Source organism: Ovis canadensis, chromosome 1, assembly GCF_042477335.2.
Source record: "Ovis canadensis isolate MfBH-ARS-UI-01 breed Bighorn chromosome 1, ARS-UI_OviCan_v2, whole genome shotgun sequence".
Lineage (NCBI taxonomy): Eukaryota > Metazoa > Chordata > Mammalia > Artiodactyla > Bovidae > Ovis > Ovis canadensis.
Window position 1 is genome coordinate 240,631,862 of NC_091245.1, and position 22,962 is coordinate 240,654,823.

Here is a 22,962-nt window from a genome sequence, read left to right on the forward strand (position 1 = left end):
TGAACAGAGCTTGTGGAGGTGACGGAATTCCAGTTGAGCTATTTCAAATCCAAAAAGATGATGCTGTGAACGTACTACACTTGATATGCCAGCAAATTTGGAAAACTCAGCAGTGGCCACAGGACTGGAAAAGGTCCAATCCCAAAGAAAGGCAATACCAAAGAATGCTCAAACTACCACACAATTGCATTCATCTCACACGCTAGTAATGTTCAAAATTCTCCAAGTCAGGCTTCAAATACATGAACTGTGAACTTCCAGATGTTCATGCTGGATTTAGGAAAGGCAGAGGAACCAGAAATCAAATTGTCAACATCCATTGGATATCAAAAAAGCTAGTGAGTTCCGGAAAAACATCTACATCTGCTTTATTGACTATGTCACATCCTTTCACTGTATGGATTACAGTAAACTGTGGAAAATTCTTCAAAGGATGGGAATACCAGATCACCTTACCCACCTCATGAGAAATCTGTATGCGGGTCAGGAAGCAACAGTTAGAAGTGGACATGGAACAATAGACTGGTTCCAAATAGGGAAAGGAGTACATCAAGGCTGTATATTGTCACCCTGCTTATTTAACTAATATGCACAATACATCGTGAAAAACAGTAGGCTGGATGAAGCACAAGCTGGAATCAAGATTGCCAGGAGAAATATCAATAACCTCAGATACACAGATGATACTGCCCTTATGGCAGAAAGCGAAGAACTAAAAACCCTCTTAATGAACATGAAAGAGAGTGAAAAACTTGGCTTAAAACTCAATATTCAAAAAACGAAGACCATGGCATCCGCTCCCATCAGTTCAGTTCAGTTCGCTCAGTCGTGTCCGACTCTTTGCAACCCCATGAATTGCAACACACCAGACCTCCCTGTCCATCACCAACTCCTGGAGTTCACTCAAACTCACGTCCATCGAGTTGGGGTGATGCCATCCAGCCATCTCATCCTCTGTCATCCCCTTCTCCTCCTGTCCCCAATCCCTCCCAGCATCAGAGTCTTTTCCAGTGAGTCAACTCTTCGCATGAGGTGGCCAAAGTACTGGAGTTTCAGCTTCAGCATCACTCCTTCCAAAGAATACCCAGGACTGATCTCCTTTAGAATGGACTGGTTGGATCTCCTGCAGTCCAAGGGACTCTGAAGAGTCTTCTCCAACACCACAGTTCAAAAGCATCAATTCTTCGGCACTCAGCTTTCTTCACAGTCTCTTACATCCATACATGACTACTGAAAAAACCATAGCCTTGACTAGACGGACCTTTGTTGGCAAAGCAATGTCTCTGCTTTTTAATATGCTATCCAAGTTGGTCATAACTTTCCTTCCAAGGAGTAAGCATCTTTTAAGTTAATGGCTACAATCACCATCTGCAGTGATTTTGGAGCCCCAAAAGATAAAGTCTGACACTGTTTGCACTGTTTCCCCATGTATTTGCCATGAAGTGATGGGACCAGATGCCATGATCTTCGTTTTCTGAATGTTGAGCTTTAAGCCAACTTTTTCACTCTCCTCTTTCACCTTCATCAAGAGGCTTTTTAGTTCCTCTTCACTTTCTGCCATAAGGGTGGTGTCATCTGCATATCTGAGGTTATTAATATTTCTCCCAGCAATCTTGATTCCAGCTTGTGCTTCTTCCAGCCCAGCATTTCTCATGATGAACTCTGCATAGAAGTTAAATAAGCAGGGTGACAATATACAGCCTTGACGTACTCCTTTTCCTATTTGGAACCAGTCTGTTGTTCCATGTCCAGTTCTAACTGTTGCTTCCTGACCTGCATATAGGTTTCTCAAGAGGCAGGTCAGGTGGTCTGGTATTCCCATCTCTTTCAGAATTTTCCAGTTTCTTGTGATCCACACAGTCAAAAGCTTTGGCATAGTCAATAAAGCACAAATAAATATTTTTCTGGAACTCTCTTGCTTTTCCATGATCCAGCAGATGTTGGCAATTTGACCTCTGGTTCCTCTGCCTTTTCTAAAACCAGCTTGAACATCTGGAAGTTCACGGTTCATGTATTGCTGAAGCCTGGCTTGGAGAATTTTGAGCATTACTTTACTAGCATGTGAGATGAGTGCAATTGTGCAGTAGTTTGAGCATTTTTTGGCATTGCCTTTCTTTGGGATTGGAATGAAAACTGACCTTTTCCAGTCCTGTGGCCACTGCTGAGTTTTCCAAATTTGCTGGCATATTGAGTGCAGCACTTTCACAGCATCATCTTTCAGGATTTGAAATAGCTCAAGTGGAATTCCATCACCTCCACTAGCTTTGTTTGTAGTGATGCTTTATAAGGCCCATTTGATCTCACATTCCAGGATGTCTGGCTCTAGGTGAGTGATCACACCATTGTGACTATCTTGGCCGTGAAGATCATTTTTGTACTGTGTATTCTTGCCACCTCTTCTTAATATCTTCTGCTTCTGTTAGGTCCATACCATTTCTGTCCTTTATTGAGCCCATCTTTGCATGAAATGTTTCCTTGGTATCTCTAATTTTCTTGAAGAGATCTCTAGTCTTTCCCATTCTGTTGTTTTCCTCTATGTCTTTGCACTGATCACTGAGGAAGGCTTTCTTATCTCTCCTTGCTATTCTGGAGAATAGCATTCAAACTCTGCATTCAAATGGGTATATATCTTTCCTTTTCTCCTTTGCTGTTTGCTTCTCTTCTTTTCACAGCTATTTGTAAGGGCCTCCTCAGACAGCCATTTTGCTTTTTTGCATTTTTTTTTCTAGGGGATGGTCTTGATCCCTGCCTGTTGTACATAGTCATGACCCTCTGTCCATAGTTCACCAGGCACTCTATCAGATCTAGTCCATTAAATATATTTCTCACTTCCACTGTATAATCATAAGGGATTTGATTTAGGTCATACCTGAATGGTCTAGTGGTTTTCCCTACTTTCTTCAATTTATGGCTGAATTTGGCAATAAGGAGTTCATGATCTGAGCCACAGTCAGCTCCTGGTCTTGTTTTGCTGACTGTATAGAGCTTCTCCCTCTTTGGCTGCAAAGAATAGAATCAATCTGATTTCGGTGTTGACCATCTGGTGATGTCCATGTGTAGAGTCTTCTCTTGTGTTGTTGGAAGACAGTGTTTGCTATGACCAGTGTGTTCTCTTGGCAAAACTCTATTAGCCTTTCCCCTGCTTCATTCCGTATTCCAAGGCCAAAGTTGCCTGTTACTCCAGGTGTTTCTTGACTTCCTACTTTTGCATTCCAGTCCCCCATGATGAAAAGGACATCTTTTTTGGGTGTTAGTTCTAAAACGTCTTGTAGGTCTTCATAGAGCCATTCAACTTCAGCTTCTTCAGCATTACTGATTGGGGCATAGACTTGGATTACTGTGATATTGAATGGTTTGCCTTGGAAATGAATAGAGATCATTCTTTCGTTTTTGAGATTGCATCCAAGTATTGCATTTCGGACTCTTTTGTTAACCATGATGGCTACTCCATTTCTTCTAAGGGATTCCTGCCCACAGTAGTAGATATAATGGTCATTGGAGTTAAATTCACCCATTCCAGTCCATTTTAGTTCACTGATTCCTAGAATGTTCATATTCATTCTTGCCATCTCCTGTTTGACCACTTCCAATTTGCCTTGGTTCATGGACCTGACATTCCAGGTTCCTATGCAATACTGCTCTTTACAGCATCAGACCTTGCTTCTATCACCAGTCACATTCACAACTAGGTATTGTTTTTGCTTTGGCTCCATCCCTTCATTCTTTCTGGGGTTATTTCTTCACTGATCTCCAGTAGCATATTGGGCACCTACTGACCTGGGTAGTTCCTCTTTCAGTATCCTATCATTTTGCCTTTTTATACTGTTCATGGGGTTCTCAAGGCAAGAATACTGAAGTGGTTTGCCATTCCCTTCTGCAGTGGACCACATTCTGTCAGACCTCTCCACCATGACCCACCCATCTTGGGTGGCCCCACAGGGCATGGCTTAGTTTCACTGAGTTAGGGCTGTGGTCCGTGTAATTAGATTGACTAGTTTTCTGTAATTATGGTTTCAGTGTGTCTGCCCTCTGATGCCCTCTTGCAACACCTACCATCTTAGTTGGGTTTCTCTTACCTTGGACGTGGGGTATCTCTTTACGGCTGCTCCAGCCAAGCGCAGCTGCTGCTCCTTACCTTGGATGAGTGGTATCTCCTCACCGCCGCCCCTCCTGACCTTGAACATGGAGTAGCTCCTCTCAGCTCTCCTGCGCCAGCGCAGCCATCACTCCTTGGACATGGGTCCCATCACACTGGAAACAGTGAGAGCCTAATTTTGGGGGCTCCAAAATCACTGCAGATGGTGACGGCAGCCATGAAATTAATAGATGCTTGCTCCTGGAAGAAAAGTTATGACCAACCTAGACAGCATATTAAAAAGCAGAGACATTGCCGACAAACGCCCATCTAGTCAAAGCTATGGTTTTTCCAGTAGTCACGTATGGATGTGAGAGTTGGACTATAAAGAAAGCTGAGCGCTGAATTGATGCTTTCGAACTGTGGTGTTGGAGATTGAGAGTCCCTTGGACAGCAAGGAGATCCAACCAGTCCATCCTAAAAGAAATCAGTCCTGAATACTCATTGGAAGGACTAATGCTGAAGCTGAAAACTTCAATAGTTTGGTCACTTGATGTGAAAAATTGACTCATTTGAAAAGACCCTGATGCTGGGAAAGATTGAAGGCAGGAGAAGCAGATGACAGAGGATGAGATGGTTGGATGGCATCACCGACTCAATGGACATGAGTTGCAGTAAACTCTGGGAGTTGGTGATGAACAGGGAAGCCTGGCATGCTGCAGTCCTTGGGGTAGCAAAGAGTCAGACACAACTGAGCAACTGAACTGAACTGAACTGAACTGATAGAGACTGAATGTTTGTGTCCCTTCAAAATTCATACATTGAACCTTGTTCCCAGCACCATGGTGTTTGGAAGTGAGGGCTCAGCAGAGCCCTCATAAAGGGGTCTAGCACCTTATAAAAGTAGCCCCTAGAGCTCCCTCCCACCTGCCACCGTGTGAGGACACAGTAAGAAGACAGAATGAGGAAGCAGCCTCTCACCCACTTCCAGATCTGTCAGAAAGGAATTTTTGTTATTGATAAGCAACCCAGCCTATGATATTTTGTTACAGTAGCCCTGATGGATTAAGACACCTGGCCACATCTTTTGGCAGGAATCTTCAAGTATCTTTTACTTCAATTCAATGAACTTCTAAATACACTATATTTCCTTTGTAACCTGCACTTTACACTATAAACAACTGATCTATGTAGCTTAAAAAAAAAAAAAGCATGAAAGTTATTCCTTCAAAATCTGATTTGATTCTATTACCTTTGGAGCCAAAGATGACCCAGAGAGTTAGGCACGTAGTGTTTGCTTATTCTTCCTCCTGCCTTTTAGAAATTTAAAACAAAAAAACACTTAACTTTGGCAAAATTGGAACAGCAAGGTAGTCACAGTAGTTTGTCATTTTACTACTTATAAATTCATACTTTTCCCCTGCTCTGGACAGTAATGTATTAATATTTTCAGAAGTGGATGAACCCAAGAACTGCTTTGAAACCTCACTTCAATAAAAAAAATTTCAATATTCCTAGTTATCTTTTCTTGTATTTCACTAACTCAAAGAAATATACTGCAAAACTGATCACAGTTAAACTGAGTATCCAAAGACCTAACTTAGTTTTTTGACACTCAACTTGGGGTTTCCCTGGTGGTCCAGTGGTTAAGAACTTGCCTTGCAATGAAGGGTACGCTGTCTTGATTTCTGGTCTGGGAAGATCCCACATGCCAAAGGGCAACCAAGCCCATGTGCCAGCAGAAAGTGAAGTGGAACTAAAAAGCCTCTTGATGAAAGTGAAAGTGGAGAGCGAAAAAGTTGGCTTAAAGCTCAACATTCAGAAAACGAAGATCATGGCATCTGGTCCCATCACTTCATGGGAAATAGATGGGGAAACAGTGGAAACAGTGTCAGACTTTGTTTTTTGGGGCTCCAAAATCACTGCAGATGGTGACTGCAGCCATGAAATTAAAAGATGCTTACTCCTTGGAAGAAAAGTTATGACCAACCTAGATAGCATATTCAAAAGCAGAGACATTACTTTGCCAACAAAGGTCCGTCTAGTCAAGGCTATGGTTTTTCCTGTGGTCACGATGGATGTGAGGGTTGGACTGTGAAGAAAGCTGAGTGCCGAAGAATTGATGCTTTTGAACTGTGGTGTTGGAGAAGACTCTTGAGAGTCCCTAGGACTGCAAGGAGATCCAACCAGTCCATTCTAAAGGAGATCAACCCTGGGATTTCTTTGGAAGGAATGATGCTAAAGCTGAGGCTCCAGTACTTTGGCCACCTCATGCAAAGAGCTGACTCATTGGAAAAGACTCTGATGCTGGGAGGAATTGGGGGCAAGAGGAGAAGGAGACAACAGAGGATGAGATGGCTGGATGGCATCACTGACTCAATGGATGTGAGTCTGAATGAACTCCGGGAGTTGGTGATGGACAGGGGAAGCCTGGCATGCTGCGATTCATGGGGTCCCAAAGAGTTGGACACGACTGAGTGACTGAACTGAACTGAATGTGTTACTATATAGGACATGCTTATAAATCAGTAAGATGAAAGCTAAATACTCAAATAGGGAAATGGGCCAATGAAAAGGAAAAGCAATTCACTAAAAAAATATAAACCACCCTCAAATGTGGAAAAATACATAACCCATTACTAATAAAAAGAAGTAACAAAACCAAAAAGTATCATTTCCCCTCTCTTGATTTAGTAAAAATTCAAAAGCCTTATAGATTGGATAAGAATATGGGAAACTTTCACTGGTAGAAGTTAAACTTTTACAGAAGGCAATTTGGCAGTATCCATGAATACTGAAATGTGCACAGTCTAGCAGTCATGCTTATACAATCTACAACTACACTAGATCAAGTGCATAAGGATATATTACCTCAGGATACAGAAGCAATATTATCATAGTGACCTAGAGCACAAGGACTGTCAGACTGCCTGGGTTTAAATCCCACATCCTAGCTTGGTGATACTGGCAAATTTCTTAATTCTACAGCCTTAGGGTCATATACATTACAGAAAGATCATGTAGGTACTCATTAATAATAAAAACAATTATACGTGAATCAGTATGTGAAGTAGGAGTCAAACTCATTTTTTAAATAATAGATAACAGACCAGGATAAAGATGGATCCCAACTTAATAGGCATTTATAAGAGAATACAGTAGATTTTCCATATTTACTTGCTAAAATTTGCTAGGGGAAAAAAAAATGAGAAGCATTTTTGCAAACATTTACCTTACTCTCATGCTGCCTCAGTTATTAGGTGACATATTCCAAAGAGCAAATGAATTGTATGTTAATACCTATAACATTGAGTCCTTACCTTAGATATTACTGGTGTATAGAAGGCATAAAATTGAACTGGAAGAGAATTTCCTAGTTTGAAGCCTAGTCTCAGTTGGTTATGATTTTAAAATTGTACAAAATTATATTTTCCTTTATGTATAAAAAATTACACATTTCAGATAAAGCTAAAGTTCCTTTTCACCACCCTCCACTCTAGTAGTCAATGTCATCAATTTAGTGCATACCGGAAGCAAACCTTTTTCTCTAAGTTTACATACTTAAAAATGTAACCATCAAAAAATGCAGTTTTGAAACATTGTTATTATTTGGCAACATACATGTCTTGACATTGTAGCTCTATTTCTTTTCTAAGAGAATTCTTTTTTTTGGCTATGAAAGTTGAGTTTTTGCTTTTTCTCCTCCCTCTCTGGGAAACTTGTGTAACTAATCAGAGCCTTTGTGCTACTGAAGGACCTCCCCTCAAGCTTATAATGTTCTTCACAGATGCTTATGGCAAATGCCATATACGTTTTTTTTTTTTTTTTTCCCAGCCATGCTGTGCAGCATGTGGGATGTTAGTTACCCTACAAGGGAATGAACCCACGTTCCCTGCATTGGAAGTGCAGTTTTAACTACTGGATTGCCAGGAAAGTCCTCCAAATGTATTTCTGAGAGGATTAATGAAAAGAGAGTTATGAGAATCCAGGAATTACATTTTTTCCTTTATAATGAATACACAACAACATATTTAAATTTTCAAGCATACTTTCATCACTTTATACACTTTTCTATAACCTTACTCATACTGCCAGAAGATAACTTCTAAAGCAGCCATAAGGTAACTGTAAAAAATACTAACTCATTTCTTTTGAGAGAGTAGATTCATTCATTGTTTTATAAAATATAATGTAATATGCTTTGTCCTAATTCCCATATTTTCAACAATTTAAAAGCTGGAAAATTTTAGATCATTTCATTAACTGGATAGTTATTTTTTCTGCTCAGATGGAGATTGGCACATGAGCATGGAATAGGCCACCAGTATGAATATGAGAAAATCTTTTGTCATCAGTGACTACAAGAGTAATATGTAGTTACACATTTTTAGTTGTATGTGTCTGAACTCATTTGCTTTCTGCATGTCCATGTATAATGAACAAGGGTCAAATGCAAGTATTTGTTGTTCAGTCGCTCAGTCATGTCTGACTCTGCGACTCCATGAATGCAAGTATTATCATTACTAAAGATAGTTAGAAGTTTTGCATAATAATGAATATCAATAAACCTACTAGTCACATTTTTTGTGCCCTAAAGAAATATATATATATATTTAAAATAAAAATAAAATATGTAGTCCAAGAACATCTCAGTGATTTTTACATTGATATGTGTTCAGAAATAAACATGATGCTAGACTGTGCAACGTCACTTTCACTTTCATGCCTTGGAGAAGGAAATGGCAACCCACTCCAATGTTCTTGCCTGGGGAATCCCTGGGACGGGGGAGCCTGGTGGGCTGCTGTCTATGGGGTCACACAGTCGGACACGACTGAAGCGACTTAGCAGCAGCGGCAGCAGTGGTAAAAGAACCTGCCTGCCAATGCAGGAGACACGGGTTTGATCCCTGGGTTGGGAAGATTCCCTGGAAGAGGGCAAGGCAACTACTCCAATATACTGCCTGGAGAATCGCATGGATAGAGGAGCTTAACAAGCTACTGTCCATAGGGTCGCAAAGAGTCGGTCACGACTGAAGCAACTTAGCACACAGAAATAAAACATTTCTTTGGAAAAAATTAAATAGATTGATTACAGAAATAAAGACAATTTAAAAACTGAGTCCATGCAATCTAATTTTAATAGGAACAGTCACCTTGGAGCAATTAAAAAGCATCTGACTAAAACAAAAGGTTCAATGATAATACTTCTAAGATAAACATTTCATTAAAAAAATTTGGGGGGGTGCCACATGGCATGCAGGATCGAATGCGTGCCCCTTACAGTTGAAGTACAGAGTCCTAACCACTGAATCACCAGGAAATTCCCATACACTGATTGATAAGATTTATTGATTACTGATTTACTCACTGTCATGGCACACAGTGTGTGGGATCTTAGTCCTCCAACTAGGGATTGAACTCAGGCCCTGGGCAGTGAGAACACCGAGTCCTAATCACTGAATGCCAGGGAATTCCCTTAAGAAGAACATTTTAAAAATGATTAATATATTTGCTGTAAACTGGTAATTAAAAACTCCTAAATTAAGAAAGCTTAGGCTGCTTGGTCAAAAAACATTATACTGGCTTAAGGTGAATTACTTAACATTTTATTAGAAAAATACATTGTTTTTACAATATATTACTTTTAAAAAGTTTATATTTCTATTATCAAAAATGAATTAATGTTGAAAGAAATTATATGTACACGAGTGTGTATGTGTCCACATTCACTCGGCACACAAAACATTTAAAATACCACTCAAGGGACTTTGACAGCGGTCCAGTGGTTAAGACTCTGTGCTTCCACTGAAGGGAAAAAATAAAAACAAAACACTCCAACTTTAATTCATTAGATCTGTACCAAATCTTATTTGTAGCTTTGGGACATCAGGAAGCTCAGTTACCTGTGTATCTCTCTCAAAGTATTCCTAAATTCTTTTCTTTTACTTAGCTTAAATATTAGCTCTGGATAATTAAAATCTGTATCAATGTAAATGTAATAACTTCAAATGTAAATCAGATTTTAAAAAAGTAGCTGTAACAGACTCCAAAACCAAATATAAATCAGTTTTGATAGCTGAATGTCTTGGGTTACCAGTACATCTTTTATTCATCATATAAGTGAACAACCACAACAATCAAGACAACTACAGCAAAATAATCATAGTTCACATTTAGAAACTATTACCTTGTCATTAAATGGCCAGGTTTATTATCTGAGATATCAAAATGTCTTATTTTCTTTTTTTAAAGTTTATACTTTAAAACCAGTCAGAAAAACTTTACTTCAAATACTACCAATAACATAAACAATTTAATATATTTAGTACAACCTGATTTTAAGGCTTTTCTTTAATGTTCGACCATAGAATCTTTTAGGATCAAGATAGTTATGTTATATATTCAAAGGAAAAATTTCCCAAACTTGTCTTTGTAAATTAATAAAGAACTTGTTAACTGAAGAACTTAAAACAGAGTCGACAATGATTAAAATTAAAATTTTTATTCATTGATATGGTAAATACTGTCTCCTACTAAAAAACAATGACATTAGTCTTTCAATCTGTCAAGCTTAGCTAAACAGAAAATCATATGTCTTCTTTCTGTATCGTATGTTGACATGATACAGGATGCAGGATGTAAAAATTAATTTAACAGACAAGTAATTGTATAGATATGTAGAATCTTAGATAAATGGTCAAAATTATAAGTGAACGTTAAATGTGGGCACATGGATATTTCTATGTACACTGATGGGTTTAACAGAAAATACGTTTGCAGTGATTTCTGGTAACCAGCTTGCTTTTGTGAATCTTTAAATACCCAGTTCCAAATCTTCCAGCTCTTGAAGAAGGGCTTTCTCTTTCTGAATTTTCTCCAACTAGAAAAGTTTAAAACAATAGTTATTAAACAGGAAATGAAATAATTATTAGATCAATAGCCACATAGCAAAAGAGAAAAAATTTAGAGAAAGAATATACCTGAGACTTTACCAGATTTTTTGGTAACCACAGATTTAAAAAACACAGATTAGAAACAAGGTCTAATTTGTTGTCTGATATGAATCAAGTACTTGGATGCAACCTCAAAAATGACAGAATGATCTCTGTTCATTTCCAAGGCAAACCATTCAGTATCACAGTAACATAAGTCTATGCTCCAACCATTAATGCCAAAGAAGCTGGAACGGTTTCTATGATGACCTATAAGACGTTCTAGAACTAACACCAAAAAATACATCGCTTTCATCATGGGGGACTGGAATGCAAAAGTAGGAAGTCAAGAAACACCTGGAGTAACAGGCAACTTTGGCCTTGGAGTACAAAATGAAGCAGGGCAAAGGCTAATAGAGTTTTGCCAAGAGAATGCTCTGGTCATAGCAAACACCCTCTTCCAACAACACAAGAGAAGACTCTACACATGGATATCACCAGATGGTCAATACCGAAATCAGACTGATTCTGTTCTTTGCAGCTGAAGATGGAAAAGCTATCTACAGTCAGCAAAAACAAGAGTGGGAGCTGACAGCAGCTCAGATCATGAACTCCTTATTACCAAATTCAAACTTAAATTGAAGAAAAGTAGGGAAAACCACTAGACCATTTGGATATGACCTAAATCAAATCCTTTACGATTATACAGTGGAAGTGACAGATTCAAGGGATTAGATCTGATAGAGTGCCTGAAGAACTATGGACAGAGATTTGTGACATTGTATAGGAGGTGGTGATCAAGGCCATCCCCAAGGAAAAGAAATGTAAACAGGCAAAATGGTTGTCTAAGGAGGCCTTGTTTACAAATAGCTGAAAAAGAAGAGAAGCTAAAGGCAAAGGAGAAAAGGAAAGATACATCCATCTTAATGCAGAATTCCAAAGAATAGCAAGGAGACATAAGAAAGTTCTCCTCAGTGCTCAATGAAAAGAAATAGAGGAAAACAACAGAATGGGAAAGACTAGAGATCTCTTCAAGAAAATTAGAGATACCAAGGAAACTTTTCATGCAAAGATGGGCACAATAAAGGACAGAAACGGTATGGACCTAAAAGCAGAAGATATTAAGAAGAGGTGGCAAGAATACACAGCAGAACTATACAAAAAAGATCTTCATGACCCAGATAATCATGATGGTGTGATCACTCACCTAGAGGCAGACATCCTAGAATGTGAAGTCAAGTGGGCCTTAGGAGGCATCACATGAAAAAAGCTTGTGGAGGTGATGGAATTCCAGTTGAGCTATTTCAAATCCAAAAAGATGATGCTGTGAACATACTACACTTGATATGCCAGCAAATTTGGAAAACTCAGCAGTGGCCACAGGACTGGAAAAGGTCAGTTTTCACTCCAATCACAAAGAAGGGCAACACCAAAGAATGCTCAAACTACCACACAATTGCACTCATCTCACATGCTAGTAAAATAATGCTCAAAATTCTCCAAGCCAGGCTTCAACAGTACGTGAACCGTGAACTTCCAGATGTTCAGGCTGGATTTAAAAAAGGCCAAGGAACCAGAGATCAAACTTCCAGCATCCACTGGATCATAGAAAAAGCAGGAGAATTCCAGAAATAAATCTACTGCTGCTTCATTGACTATGCTAAAGCTTTTGACTGTATGGATCACAACAAACTGTGGAAAATTCTGAAAGAGATGGGAATACCAGACCACCTGACCTGCCTCCTGAGAAAGCTGTATGTAGGTCAAGAAGCAACAGTTAGAACCCAACATGGAACAACAGACTGGTTCCAAATTTGGAAAGGAATACATTAAGGCTGTATATTGTAACCCTCCTTATTTAACTTCTATGCAGAGTACATCATGCAAAATGCCAGACTGGATGAAGCACAAGCTGGAATCAGGAGTGCCACGAGAAATATCAGTAACCTCAGATATGCAGATGACACCACCCTTATGGCAGAAAGTGAAGAGAAGCTAAAGAGCCTCTTGATGAAAGTGAAAGAAGAGCGTGAAAAAGCTGGCTTAAAACTCAACATTCAAAAGACGAAGATCATGGCATCCAGTCCCATTACTTCATGGCAAATAGAGAGGGAAATAATGGAAACAGTGAGAGACTTTATTTTTGGGGGCTCTAAAATCACTGCAGATGGTAAGTGCAGCCATGAAATTAAAAGATGCTTGCTCCATGGAAGAAAAGCTATGACCAACTTAGCATATTAAAAAGCAGAGACATTGCCAACAAAGGTCCTTGTCAAAGCTATGGTTTTTCCAGTAGTCACGTATGGATGTGAGAGTTGAACTGTCAAGAAAGCTGAGTGCCACAGAATTGATGCTTTCTAACTGTGGTGTTGAAGAAGACTCTTGAGAGTCCCTTGGACTGCAAGGAGATCAAACCAGCCAATCCTAAATGAAATCAGTCCTGAATATTGACTGGAAGGACATGCTGAACTTGAAGCTCCAATACTTTGGCCATCTGATGAAGAACTGACTCATTTGAAAGACCCTGATGCTGGGAAAGACTGAAGGCAGGAGAAGAGGACAAGAGAAGATGAGATGGTTGGATAGCATCAGTGACTCAATGGACATGAGTTTGAGCAAGCTCTAGGAGTTGGTGATGGACAGGGAAGCCTGGTGTGCTGCAGTCCATGGGGTCATAAAGAGTTGGACACGACTGAGCGACCGAATTGATCAATCAAGGAGACAAAAAACAGAGCTGTCTTACTGCATTCTCTAAGTCTAATAAATCTTCCATTCTACATTTGTGCTTCGAAGTGTGGAGGACAGGAGGAAGGAAAAGGGGAAACAGGACAGCGCAACCTGAGATACAGAAGAGAATCTTCTATTTGTCTAACATAAGAAGCCAGCAGCTACAGCATCAGTATGTGTCACAGGAAACAGGGAATCCCTCATTCACCATGATCCACATTTCCCCCATCCTTGTGTATTTCCAAATAAGTTTTAAAATCTATATACTCTTTAATCGGATTAAATAGTTGCTTGTAATAAAAAGGGGAAGGGTGGTAGTAACTATGAGCCCGAATGAAAAATGCAGAAAAGACCTGATTTTTCTCTAGCTGTTTTCCAGCTGCTGCTTGTTCTTTCAGCTGTTCAATTGCTTTCAGTTTCTGTAAACACCAAACAGGAGGCAAAAGGAAGAAAGAAAAAGCAATTTCAGAATGCGCAATCTACTTTCAAAATTAAACATAAAATTGTATACATTAAGAACATGAAATTTGGTATTTTTCAAAATTTTAATATTACTATACATGTACATCTATGTATATATATATACATTATGTAAATATATGTCTAATTTCACCATTTATTTCAGTACCTCATGATACCTGGACCATGTCTTTAGCTTTAAGAGAAACTTCGTAACGTAGCCTGGGAAGTGCTCTAGAAACCTGATTTTACCTCCTAGGCCACCATCACACAGTGATTGCATTTGACAAGTCAATAAACTTCCTTTTGTTCCTCTTTCTTCATCTTTAAAAATGAGATGAATATCTGTCCTACCTGTCTCACAAGGGTATAATGATGTAGTGAGTATAAACATGTTCAAATGTACATTATTTCTTATTACTCTAAAAATCAACAATAAAGGACTAATATCCCTTAGACATCTGTGAATAAAACTAAAATCAGTGCCATTCCTAAGTTACAGTATTTCATGGTGAGAAAGCAACAACAAGGATTGCTACAAACCTCTCAGATGCCTGTCTTTAGGCATCTAAACACTATTTCCTTTATATAATTCTCATGTGTTGTTTCAATAAACACATGCGCTTTTCACTGAAGCCTCCCACCTTCTTTAGGTTCTTGATTTTTTTGTCTGTCTCAGGGTCCCCAGAAGTTGACTGAGAAATAGTATTTCGTGGTGTGCTTTGTGGGGTAGGAACAGGTACCATATCTGGACTCTTGTCAATTCTTGCTTCCTGCAGGAAATATTTTCAAGAATTAAGTTTTCAAAAATGAAATCATTGAAGTATTTCAACAAACATAGCCTTTCATAAAACAAAATATGATTTTATCTTTTATGCACTCTATATAAAGAAAGCAAATGAATTGCTGGCCTCAAGTATGTTATATCATCCCATAATAGTTATAATGAAGCTTAAAAAAATATTTCAGTACAATGAGATATCCAAAAGGCAAGATCTGTAATTTAAAGTAACATAATAATAAAATAAAAAACAATAGCATATTGGGGAATTCCCTGGTGGCCTAGTGGTTTTAGGACCCTGTGCTTCTACTGCAGGGCACACAGGTTCAACCCCTGGTCCAGTAACTCAAGACACGTGATGCAGCGAAAAAAAAACAAGGATTTTAGTAATATTAGCAAAATGTAATAAAAATATTGTTAGTAATGTAAAATATAATTAGTAATATAATAACAAAGGGAAAGAGATGAAATGACCTAGAAATGAAATAAACAAGGAGATTATTGTTTCAGCCAATAAACATTCTAGATTTTTGGTTATTTTGGGATGTGTCATTATATGGATGATTTGGAAATGTGAGAGGGCTTATCTAACTAAGGTGTGTGAAGTTTCACTCTTGGGATATCCTCCAAAACTATGAGTATATAAACTCAAGTACATATAACAGACGATGCTACAGGGTAAGTCCCATAGAGATTTATTTACAATCAGATCAATTCAGCTCGGCAACACTGTGCCATGGAAAACTTTTTAAGTAGGGCTTCTACTTCTTCCTTACAGAGTTCCCAATGGAATACACAGACTCTGCAAGACTCTAGAACCTCTTAGAGTTCTGGGTAGAATACTCCAAACTCCCAAAGCATCCCAGGGGAACATGGGACAGGGTATCACTTCTAGATCTCCAAACCTAAAAACGTCTGCCGGAGAATTTTTAGACACTGCAGAATTGGAGCATTTTTTTTTTTTAGAGTCATGTTGGTTCTAATTCGTACACTACAATCCACAAATGTTAATTCCTAACCTTTTATATGAAAACATTACTGAGCATTTAAGAGTATTCAGAAAGAAATTATTTAGTTTTGACTCTTAAGGAGCTTGTAAATTCTAATAATATGGTGTAGTTTGGTATTTTTCATAATTAAAAATTAAAGGAGAAGAGTAGATAAAAGGAAAATAGACATACTTTGCCTACCAAAATTCACTTTTGAAATCTGATTAAAAAAAAAAGAAACTTAAAAAAATTATTTATTTTTATTTATTTTTGGGCCGTACTGGGTCAAATAGTACTGAGTCAAATCATACTGGGTCTGATCTTCACTGCAGCACGCAGAATCCTTTAGCTGTGGCATGTGGGATCTAGTCCCCTGACCAGCAATTGAACTCGGGTCCTTTGCACTGGAAATGCAGAGTCTTAGCCACTGGATCACCAGGGAAGTCCCCCACTTTTTTCAATTTAGTTGTTTGTGGGAATATCCTGGCAGTCCACTTTCACAGCTGAGGGCCTGGGTTCCATCTCTGGTGGGAGACCTAAGAGCCTGTAAGCTGGGTGGCATGTCCAAAAAAATAAAATGTAGTTGTTTGTAATCAGCTGAGAATACTAATTTTCTAAGAAGATTAATATCATATAAAAAACTATTAAAGTTAAGTGAAATATGACACAATTTCTCCATATTTTAAAAAACAAAGAGTAAGTCAAGGTGTCTATGTTACTGTATTTAAATTCTGGTCATTCTCTGGAAAGGCTATGCAATATGATAAAATTAAACTCTTTGTTTCAATTATTTTTGATAAAGATGATAAGTTCATAGAATCACCATAAATTTATAAAAGTACTTGGTTAGATTACATACATCTGACTCCTTCTCTTTGGTTCCTTAATTCAGTCAGGCATACAAAAGAAGGTCTGGTTAAGGTGAGGTCCTATCATAGACTGTTTACCTTCATTCTACCACACAATCATAACTTTTACTAACTTCAACCAGTTGTCTCAAAAAAAATAATAATTCTTTGCATACTGATAGAATTATCTTGAAAGTAGAAAACATTTTGCTCTGACGGAGAAAACATGCAAAGAGCAACTCCATAATGATGGGTTAGTAGTATCATCTTTAGTAAATAACATGTGTCGGTGATTATATGGCTGTATGAAGTGGGTGTGGGAGAGTGTTTCTGTAATTATTACGTTTTACAGTAAAAGCACTCATTGTTTTTTCAAAAGAGCCACAGGGATATCATTAAGAAAGTCACTATTTTAATACTAGTTTTTCTAAATTAGAAAACTGAGTCTACAACCCTCTTCCCAAACTTTTATGTATTCAAGTATCAGAAAAACACACAAAATAAACAACTAATATTTTATTACAAAGGGAATTTACTTAGCTCAGTACCAGCAATGGTCATATTAAAAATATCTTTTGATAAAGAGGAAGAAATATCACTTATAAGAATAGGATTCTGTGTTGAAAAGATTTCTGAAGACCCTTAAATTTCAATTAGAAGGAATCTTATACAGTCATTGTAAAAAACAGGATGGCAGTTCCTCAAGAAATCAAACAGAGCTACCATATGATCCAGCAATCTCTCTTCTGGGTATACATCCAAAGGAAACAAAATCATTATCCCAAAGAGGTATCTGTACTCCCAGGTTTGTCGCAATATTATTTATAATAGCCAGGGTATGAAAACAAGCTAAGTGTCTGTCAACAAAAGAATGAATATAGAAAATGTAATATATAAACATTAAACATATATAGAGTAGAATAGTATCCAGCCATAAAAAAATAAATAAATAAAAAGGAAATCCTACCATTTGTAACAACATCTATGAACCTGTAGGTCATTATGCTAAGTGCAAAAAGCCAGAAAGAGAAAGACAAACAGATAAATACTGCATGACGTCACTTATAAGTGGAATCTAAAAGAGAGAGAAGTCAAAATCACATAAATGGAGAGTAGAAATGGTGGCTGTCAGAAGCTAGAGGGGATGGGGGATGGGAGAAATGGGAAGGGGCTGGTAAAAGGGTACAAACTTTCAGTTATAGGATGAATAAGGTTTGAGGATATCATGTATAATATGGTGACTGTAGTTGATAATATTGTATTATACTGAACACAGTGATTGAAATTAGGTAAGAAAGCAGAATTTAAATGTTCCATCCCACAGAAGTAAATACGTAAGGTGATATATGTGTTAATTAACTTGATTGCAGGAATCCTATTACAATGCATACCTATATCATATCATCATGTTGGACATTTTAAGATTTTTATTTGTCAATTACACCTATAATCATTAGCTGGAAAACCAACAACAACAAAAAAGGAATCTTAGCTACTAGTCTGTAACATTCGGGACCAGCAGAGGTCCCTACCCACTCTGATGAGAGGCTAAGTCCTGCTTTCACACAAGTCTAATACGTGGACTAGATTATTTTACTTGGAATCACCAAAGCCTGGGTTATTTTTACATGTATTTCTGGAGATAAAACTATATCAACTACAAAAGAACACACCAATATTTTAAGCCCAGATTTTAGCAGAATATGGTTACACAATGAAATTCTACTGGAGAAGGAAATGGCAACCACTCCAGTATTTTTGCCTGGAGAATCCCAAGGACAGAAGAGCCTAGGAGGATACAGTCCCTGAGGTCACAAAGAGTTGGACACGACTGAGTGACTGAAGATGAAAGAAATTCTGTACCTTAAAATAGTAACTGCCTACCAAAACGCCCAAATAACCTAGAACTGTCAAAATCTAAGCATTAATAGGCAAGACCAAACTGTCTGAACCTCAAAAATGTGATTACCACAACTTTACTAACCACATATTTCTAGCCCAGCTGGTCTCACTACTACCATAAGCCACAAGCCATCACTATTTACTTGTCAATTGTTGTTTTTCAACTACGAAGTATATAAAAAAATTATTTTAGAAAAATTCTGTTCGGATACTTCTGGTATTTAGATTTCTAGTTGAACAATTTCCTGTAGCAATCTACTGAGTGACAAAATGGCTTTATAATCATGTAATTTCTGGTGTGTCCTAAATACATGGTTTAAGAAAGCAAACTATACCACTTCACCCAGGCTCCTCCAAACAGTCTGTTGAAAGTAACACACTACATAATCCCACTAGGGTTTCAGGTCTTAAGGTCAGTCCCAGTTCCCTCAGTCCCACGTTACACATACAGGACTACTGAGAAATTCATAGGTAAACACAAAAGAGACATTTTGGCTACTTATGTCTAACTCCAATTACATTTTATAATCTACCAATCAAGTTTTTAGGACTACAATTCTTTAAACTTTAAGGCATAGAGCTAATTTAACTGGTTTGGTCTGTTTGGGTTTGAAAAGATAAGTGTCCCAAGTACCTGCTTTGCAGCTTTCTTAGCCTCATGCTTCCTTTGATTTTTAAGGGCTGTTTTTGATAATGGCTTATCATTTCCTGGTTGTGGTTTCATATTCTGAGGTGGTTCTTCTTCATGCTATGGAAAATACAAATAAATGATTTTGAAATGGAGTCCATGTTTTTAAAAACATATATAACAAATTATACAATTTTGCTAGTACACGACAAATTTATTTTATCAAATTTATCTTAAGTTCACTGACAAAGAATATTTCAAAACTCTTGTGGCAGGTTTACTTCGATGGTCAGGATGGATTTAATAAGGATCTTCCTATTAGTTTATATACGATATCTTTCTATTATATAAGAGCCTGCAAAATTCACTTTATTTTTGTTTAAACAATGGCATTTTTCTTAGTACTACCACTGACACATGATTTTTATAAAATTAGATACTAACAATCGCTTCTTCTGTGGTCCTTTTGGATCTGACTACTGACAAAAGAAATCCAGTTGCCTCAATTATTTTCTCTGCACAAATAGCCAATTCATAGATCTTTACTTGCAAAATCAGAGATTAGAAGATAAATGGAAAAAAAACCAACAGTAAGAAAACAAATCGAATAGGAAGGGGTAAATAAATTACATAATTATAAATCCAGCTAACATAATGAAGAAGTCTTTAAAAAACTAAGCAACTTGTCAGACTATACAATGAAAACAAGCAATCATTTTCATCATCAGGTATTTCTATAATTATTAACTACATTCAATAAGAGGGTGAATTACACGTAGGATCAAGAAGGATTTAATGTAAAACATGATGACTATACTTGATAACACTGTATTGCATAACTGTACAGCTCAAATCCCTTGCGAGCAGAATTCAAATGTTCTCAAAAATAAATAAATAAGGTGATGGATGTGTTAATCCCCAGGTGAGAGGAAACCTTTTCAATGTATAGCAAATCACCATGATGTACCCTCTAAATATCTTACAATTTTATAGGTAAATTATGTTCCAATGAAGCTGGGAAACAGTAACACCAGAGTAATTTCAGGCAACATGTAGTACAAATAATAGTACTCAACTTCTTATCAGATTCATCTACTTATTGATTTCTCCCAACTTTGCTATAATCTGAATGTTAACTGTCTCTTAAACTATCCATATTCAGCACATCAAAAGGACCAGATCTCCATGAAGTGTTTTGAGTACTAGGTCTCAGAGCTGTATTGTACTTCAGTCCAGTTCAGTCGCTCAGTTGCGTCCGACTCTTTGTGACCCCATGAATCGCACCACACCAGGTCTCCCTGTCCATCACCATCTCCTAGAGTTCACTCAAACTCATGTCCATCAAGTCAGTGATGCCATCCAGCCATCTCATCCTCGGTCATCCCCTTCGTCTCCTGCCCTCAATCCTTCCCAGCATCAGTCTTTTCCAATGAGTCAACTCTTCGCATCAGGTGGCCAAAGTACTGGAGTTTCAGCTTTAGCATCAGTCCTTCCAAAGAACACCCAGGGCTGATCTTCAGAATGGACTGGTTGGATCTCCTTGCAGTCCAAGGGACTCTCAAGAGTCTTCTCCAACACCACACTTCAAAAGCATCAATTCTTTGGCGCTCAGCTTTCTTCACAGTCCAACTCTCACATCCATACATGACCACAGGAAAATCCGCAGCCTTGACTAAACGTACCTTTGTTGGCAAAGTAATGTCTCTGCTTTTGAATATGCTACCTAGGTTGGTCATAACTTTCCTTCCAAGGAGTAAGCGTCTTTTAATTTCATGGCTGCAGTCACCATCTGCAGTGATTTTGGAGCCCCCCCTAAATAAAGTCTGACACTGTTTCCACTGTTTCCCCATCTATTTGCCATGAAGTGATGGGACCAGATGCCATGATCTTTGTTTTCTGAATGTTGAGCTTTAAGCCAGCTTTTTCACTCTCCTCTTTCACTTTCATCAAGAGGCTTTCTAGTTCCTCTTCACTTTCTGCCATAAGGGTGGTGTCATCTGCATTGTACTTAACAAGTGCCATAATCAAATGGGCAGGGATCAAACATTTAAGATACAGAGTAACAGCAAAAAATCATAAGGTGCACTAACCTTAGCAGCTGCACTAACTATAGAAAGCATCAAGGTTCTATGTGTGAACATACCCTACTTGAAGCAACTGAATATATGAGAATCCATATTTGTATAAGAAACAAATTTGCACAGCAAGCCTTTTACTTTTTTTATATCCACTGCTCATAATGATAGTTAAAAATATACTAATATTTACTGAACATTTGTGTTATACATCAAAATTACTGAACATTTGTGTTATACATCAAAATTTTTTCAATTGTGAGCTCTTCTATATAGTATTTTGCTTTAGTTGAAAAGTTTCCACTCATGAGAACTTCAAAAACAGACAAAGCAATTAAGAAAGATGCAATAAGAAAGGATGAAGTCTCTTCCACTCTATAAGCATCATGTAGCCATTGACAGACTTTCATTTTAGATAAAAAAATCCACACAGTTATTACGGATCACAAGCTTTTCTGGCTTTAGTATGTGTCTACTCAACTTTGCTATAATCTGAATGCTGCCTTTAAACTATCCATACTCAGCAATTTCATTCTTACTAATAAAACTTGTTTCTTCAGTAACATTAACTCTAACATCGTTTTGATGAACACACTGTATAAAATTGAAGCTTTAGATGAATGGATAAGACAGCTGTGGTACATATACACAATGGAGTATTACTCAGCCATTAAAAAGAATACATTTGAATCAGTTCTAATGAGGTGGATGAAACTGGAGCCTATTATAGAGAGTGAAGTAAGCCAGAAAGAAAAACACCAATACAGTATACTAACACATATATATGGAATTTAGAAAGATGGTAATGATAACCCTCTATGCAAGACAGCAAGAGACACAGATGTATAGAACGGACTTTTAGACTCTGTGGGAGAGGGAGAGGGTGAAATGATTTGGGAGAAAGGCATTGAAACATGCATACTATCAGGTAAGAAACGAATTGCCAGTCTATGTTCGATACAGGATACAGGATGCTTGGGGCTGGTGCACAGGGATGATCCAGATATGATATGGAGTGGGAGGTGGGAGGGGGGGTTCAGGATTGGGAACTCATGTACACCCATGGCTGATTCATGCCAATGTATGGCAAAACCAATACAGTATTGTAAAGCAAAATAAAGTAAAAATAAAAATTAAAAAAAAGTGAAGCTTTTCTGAAAGCCAAGAAATACTTCTTTAATTAATATATAAACTTTTTATTTATTAAAAAAAGTAACCTTTTTTCTTCAGGGGGAAGAATCCAAACACATTCTTTCCTCCTTCTTCTATGTAACCCTCTTTCTTTGTGAAATTATCAACCAGGCTATCTTTGTTTCTAGTAATTTCTTGACAGTATTTAATTTGCCATTTAGCTCTTTTCTGGAATTAATACATACAAAAATTTCTCATTCATAGGCATGTAGCTCCTTCAACTAAAATGATGTGACAGGGTCACATAATCCCCAGGTTATATACAAAAGCAAAAATTTAGTGGAAATCTTAACTGTCAAAAAAGTTTGGTTTTAAGAAGCTCTTACATAGTTTTTTTCCCACTATTTTCAAAGTA

At 37.7% G+C, this 22,962-nt stretch overlaps 1 protein-coding gene across 4 annotated transcripts in view; it reads right to left on the reverse strand.

Moving 5' to 3' along the window:
- Nucleotides 1–9,195: 9,195 nt before the first annotated feature.
- Nucleotides 9,196–22,962, reverse strand: part of EIF2A (eukaryotic translation initiation factor 2A) — a 40,770-nt gene continuing 27,003 nt past the window's right edge. For 2 of the 4 annotated variants that reach the window (XR_011251114.1, XR_011251115.1), the window contains exons 11-14: nucleotides 19,348–19,461; nucleotides 14,737–14,966; nucleotides 14,088–14,153; nucleotides 9,196–10,955 (exon numbers count right to left, since the gene is read on the reverse strand). Coding sequence is in view for 2 of the 4 variants with exons in the window: in XM_069562777.1 (XP_069418878.1) it covers nucleotides 10,890–10,955; nucleotides 14,088–14,153; nucleotides 14,838–14,966; nucleotides 19,348–19,461 (375 nt within the window). In the remaining 2 variants the exon portion in view is untranslated. The remainder of the gene's footprint in view (nucleotides 10,956–14,087; nucleotides 14,154–14,736; nucleotides 14,967–19,347; nucleotides 19,462–22,962) is intronic. The other 2 variants (XM_069562777.1, XM_069562779.1) reach the window with 1 other exon arrangement.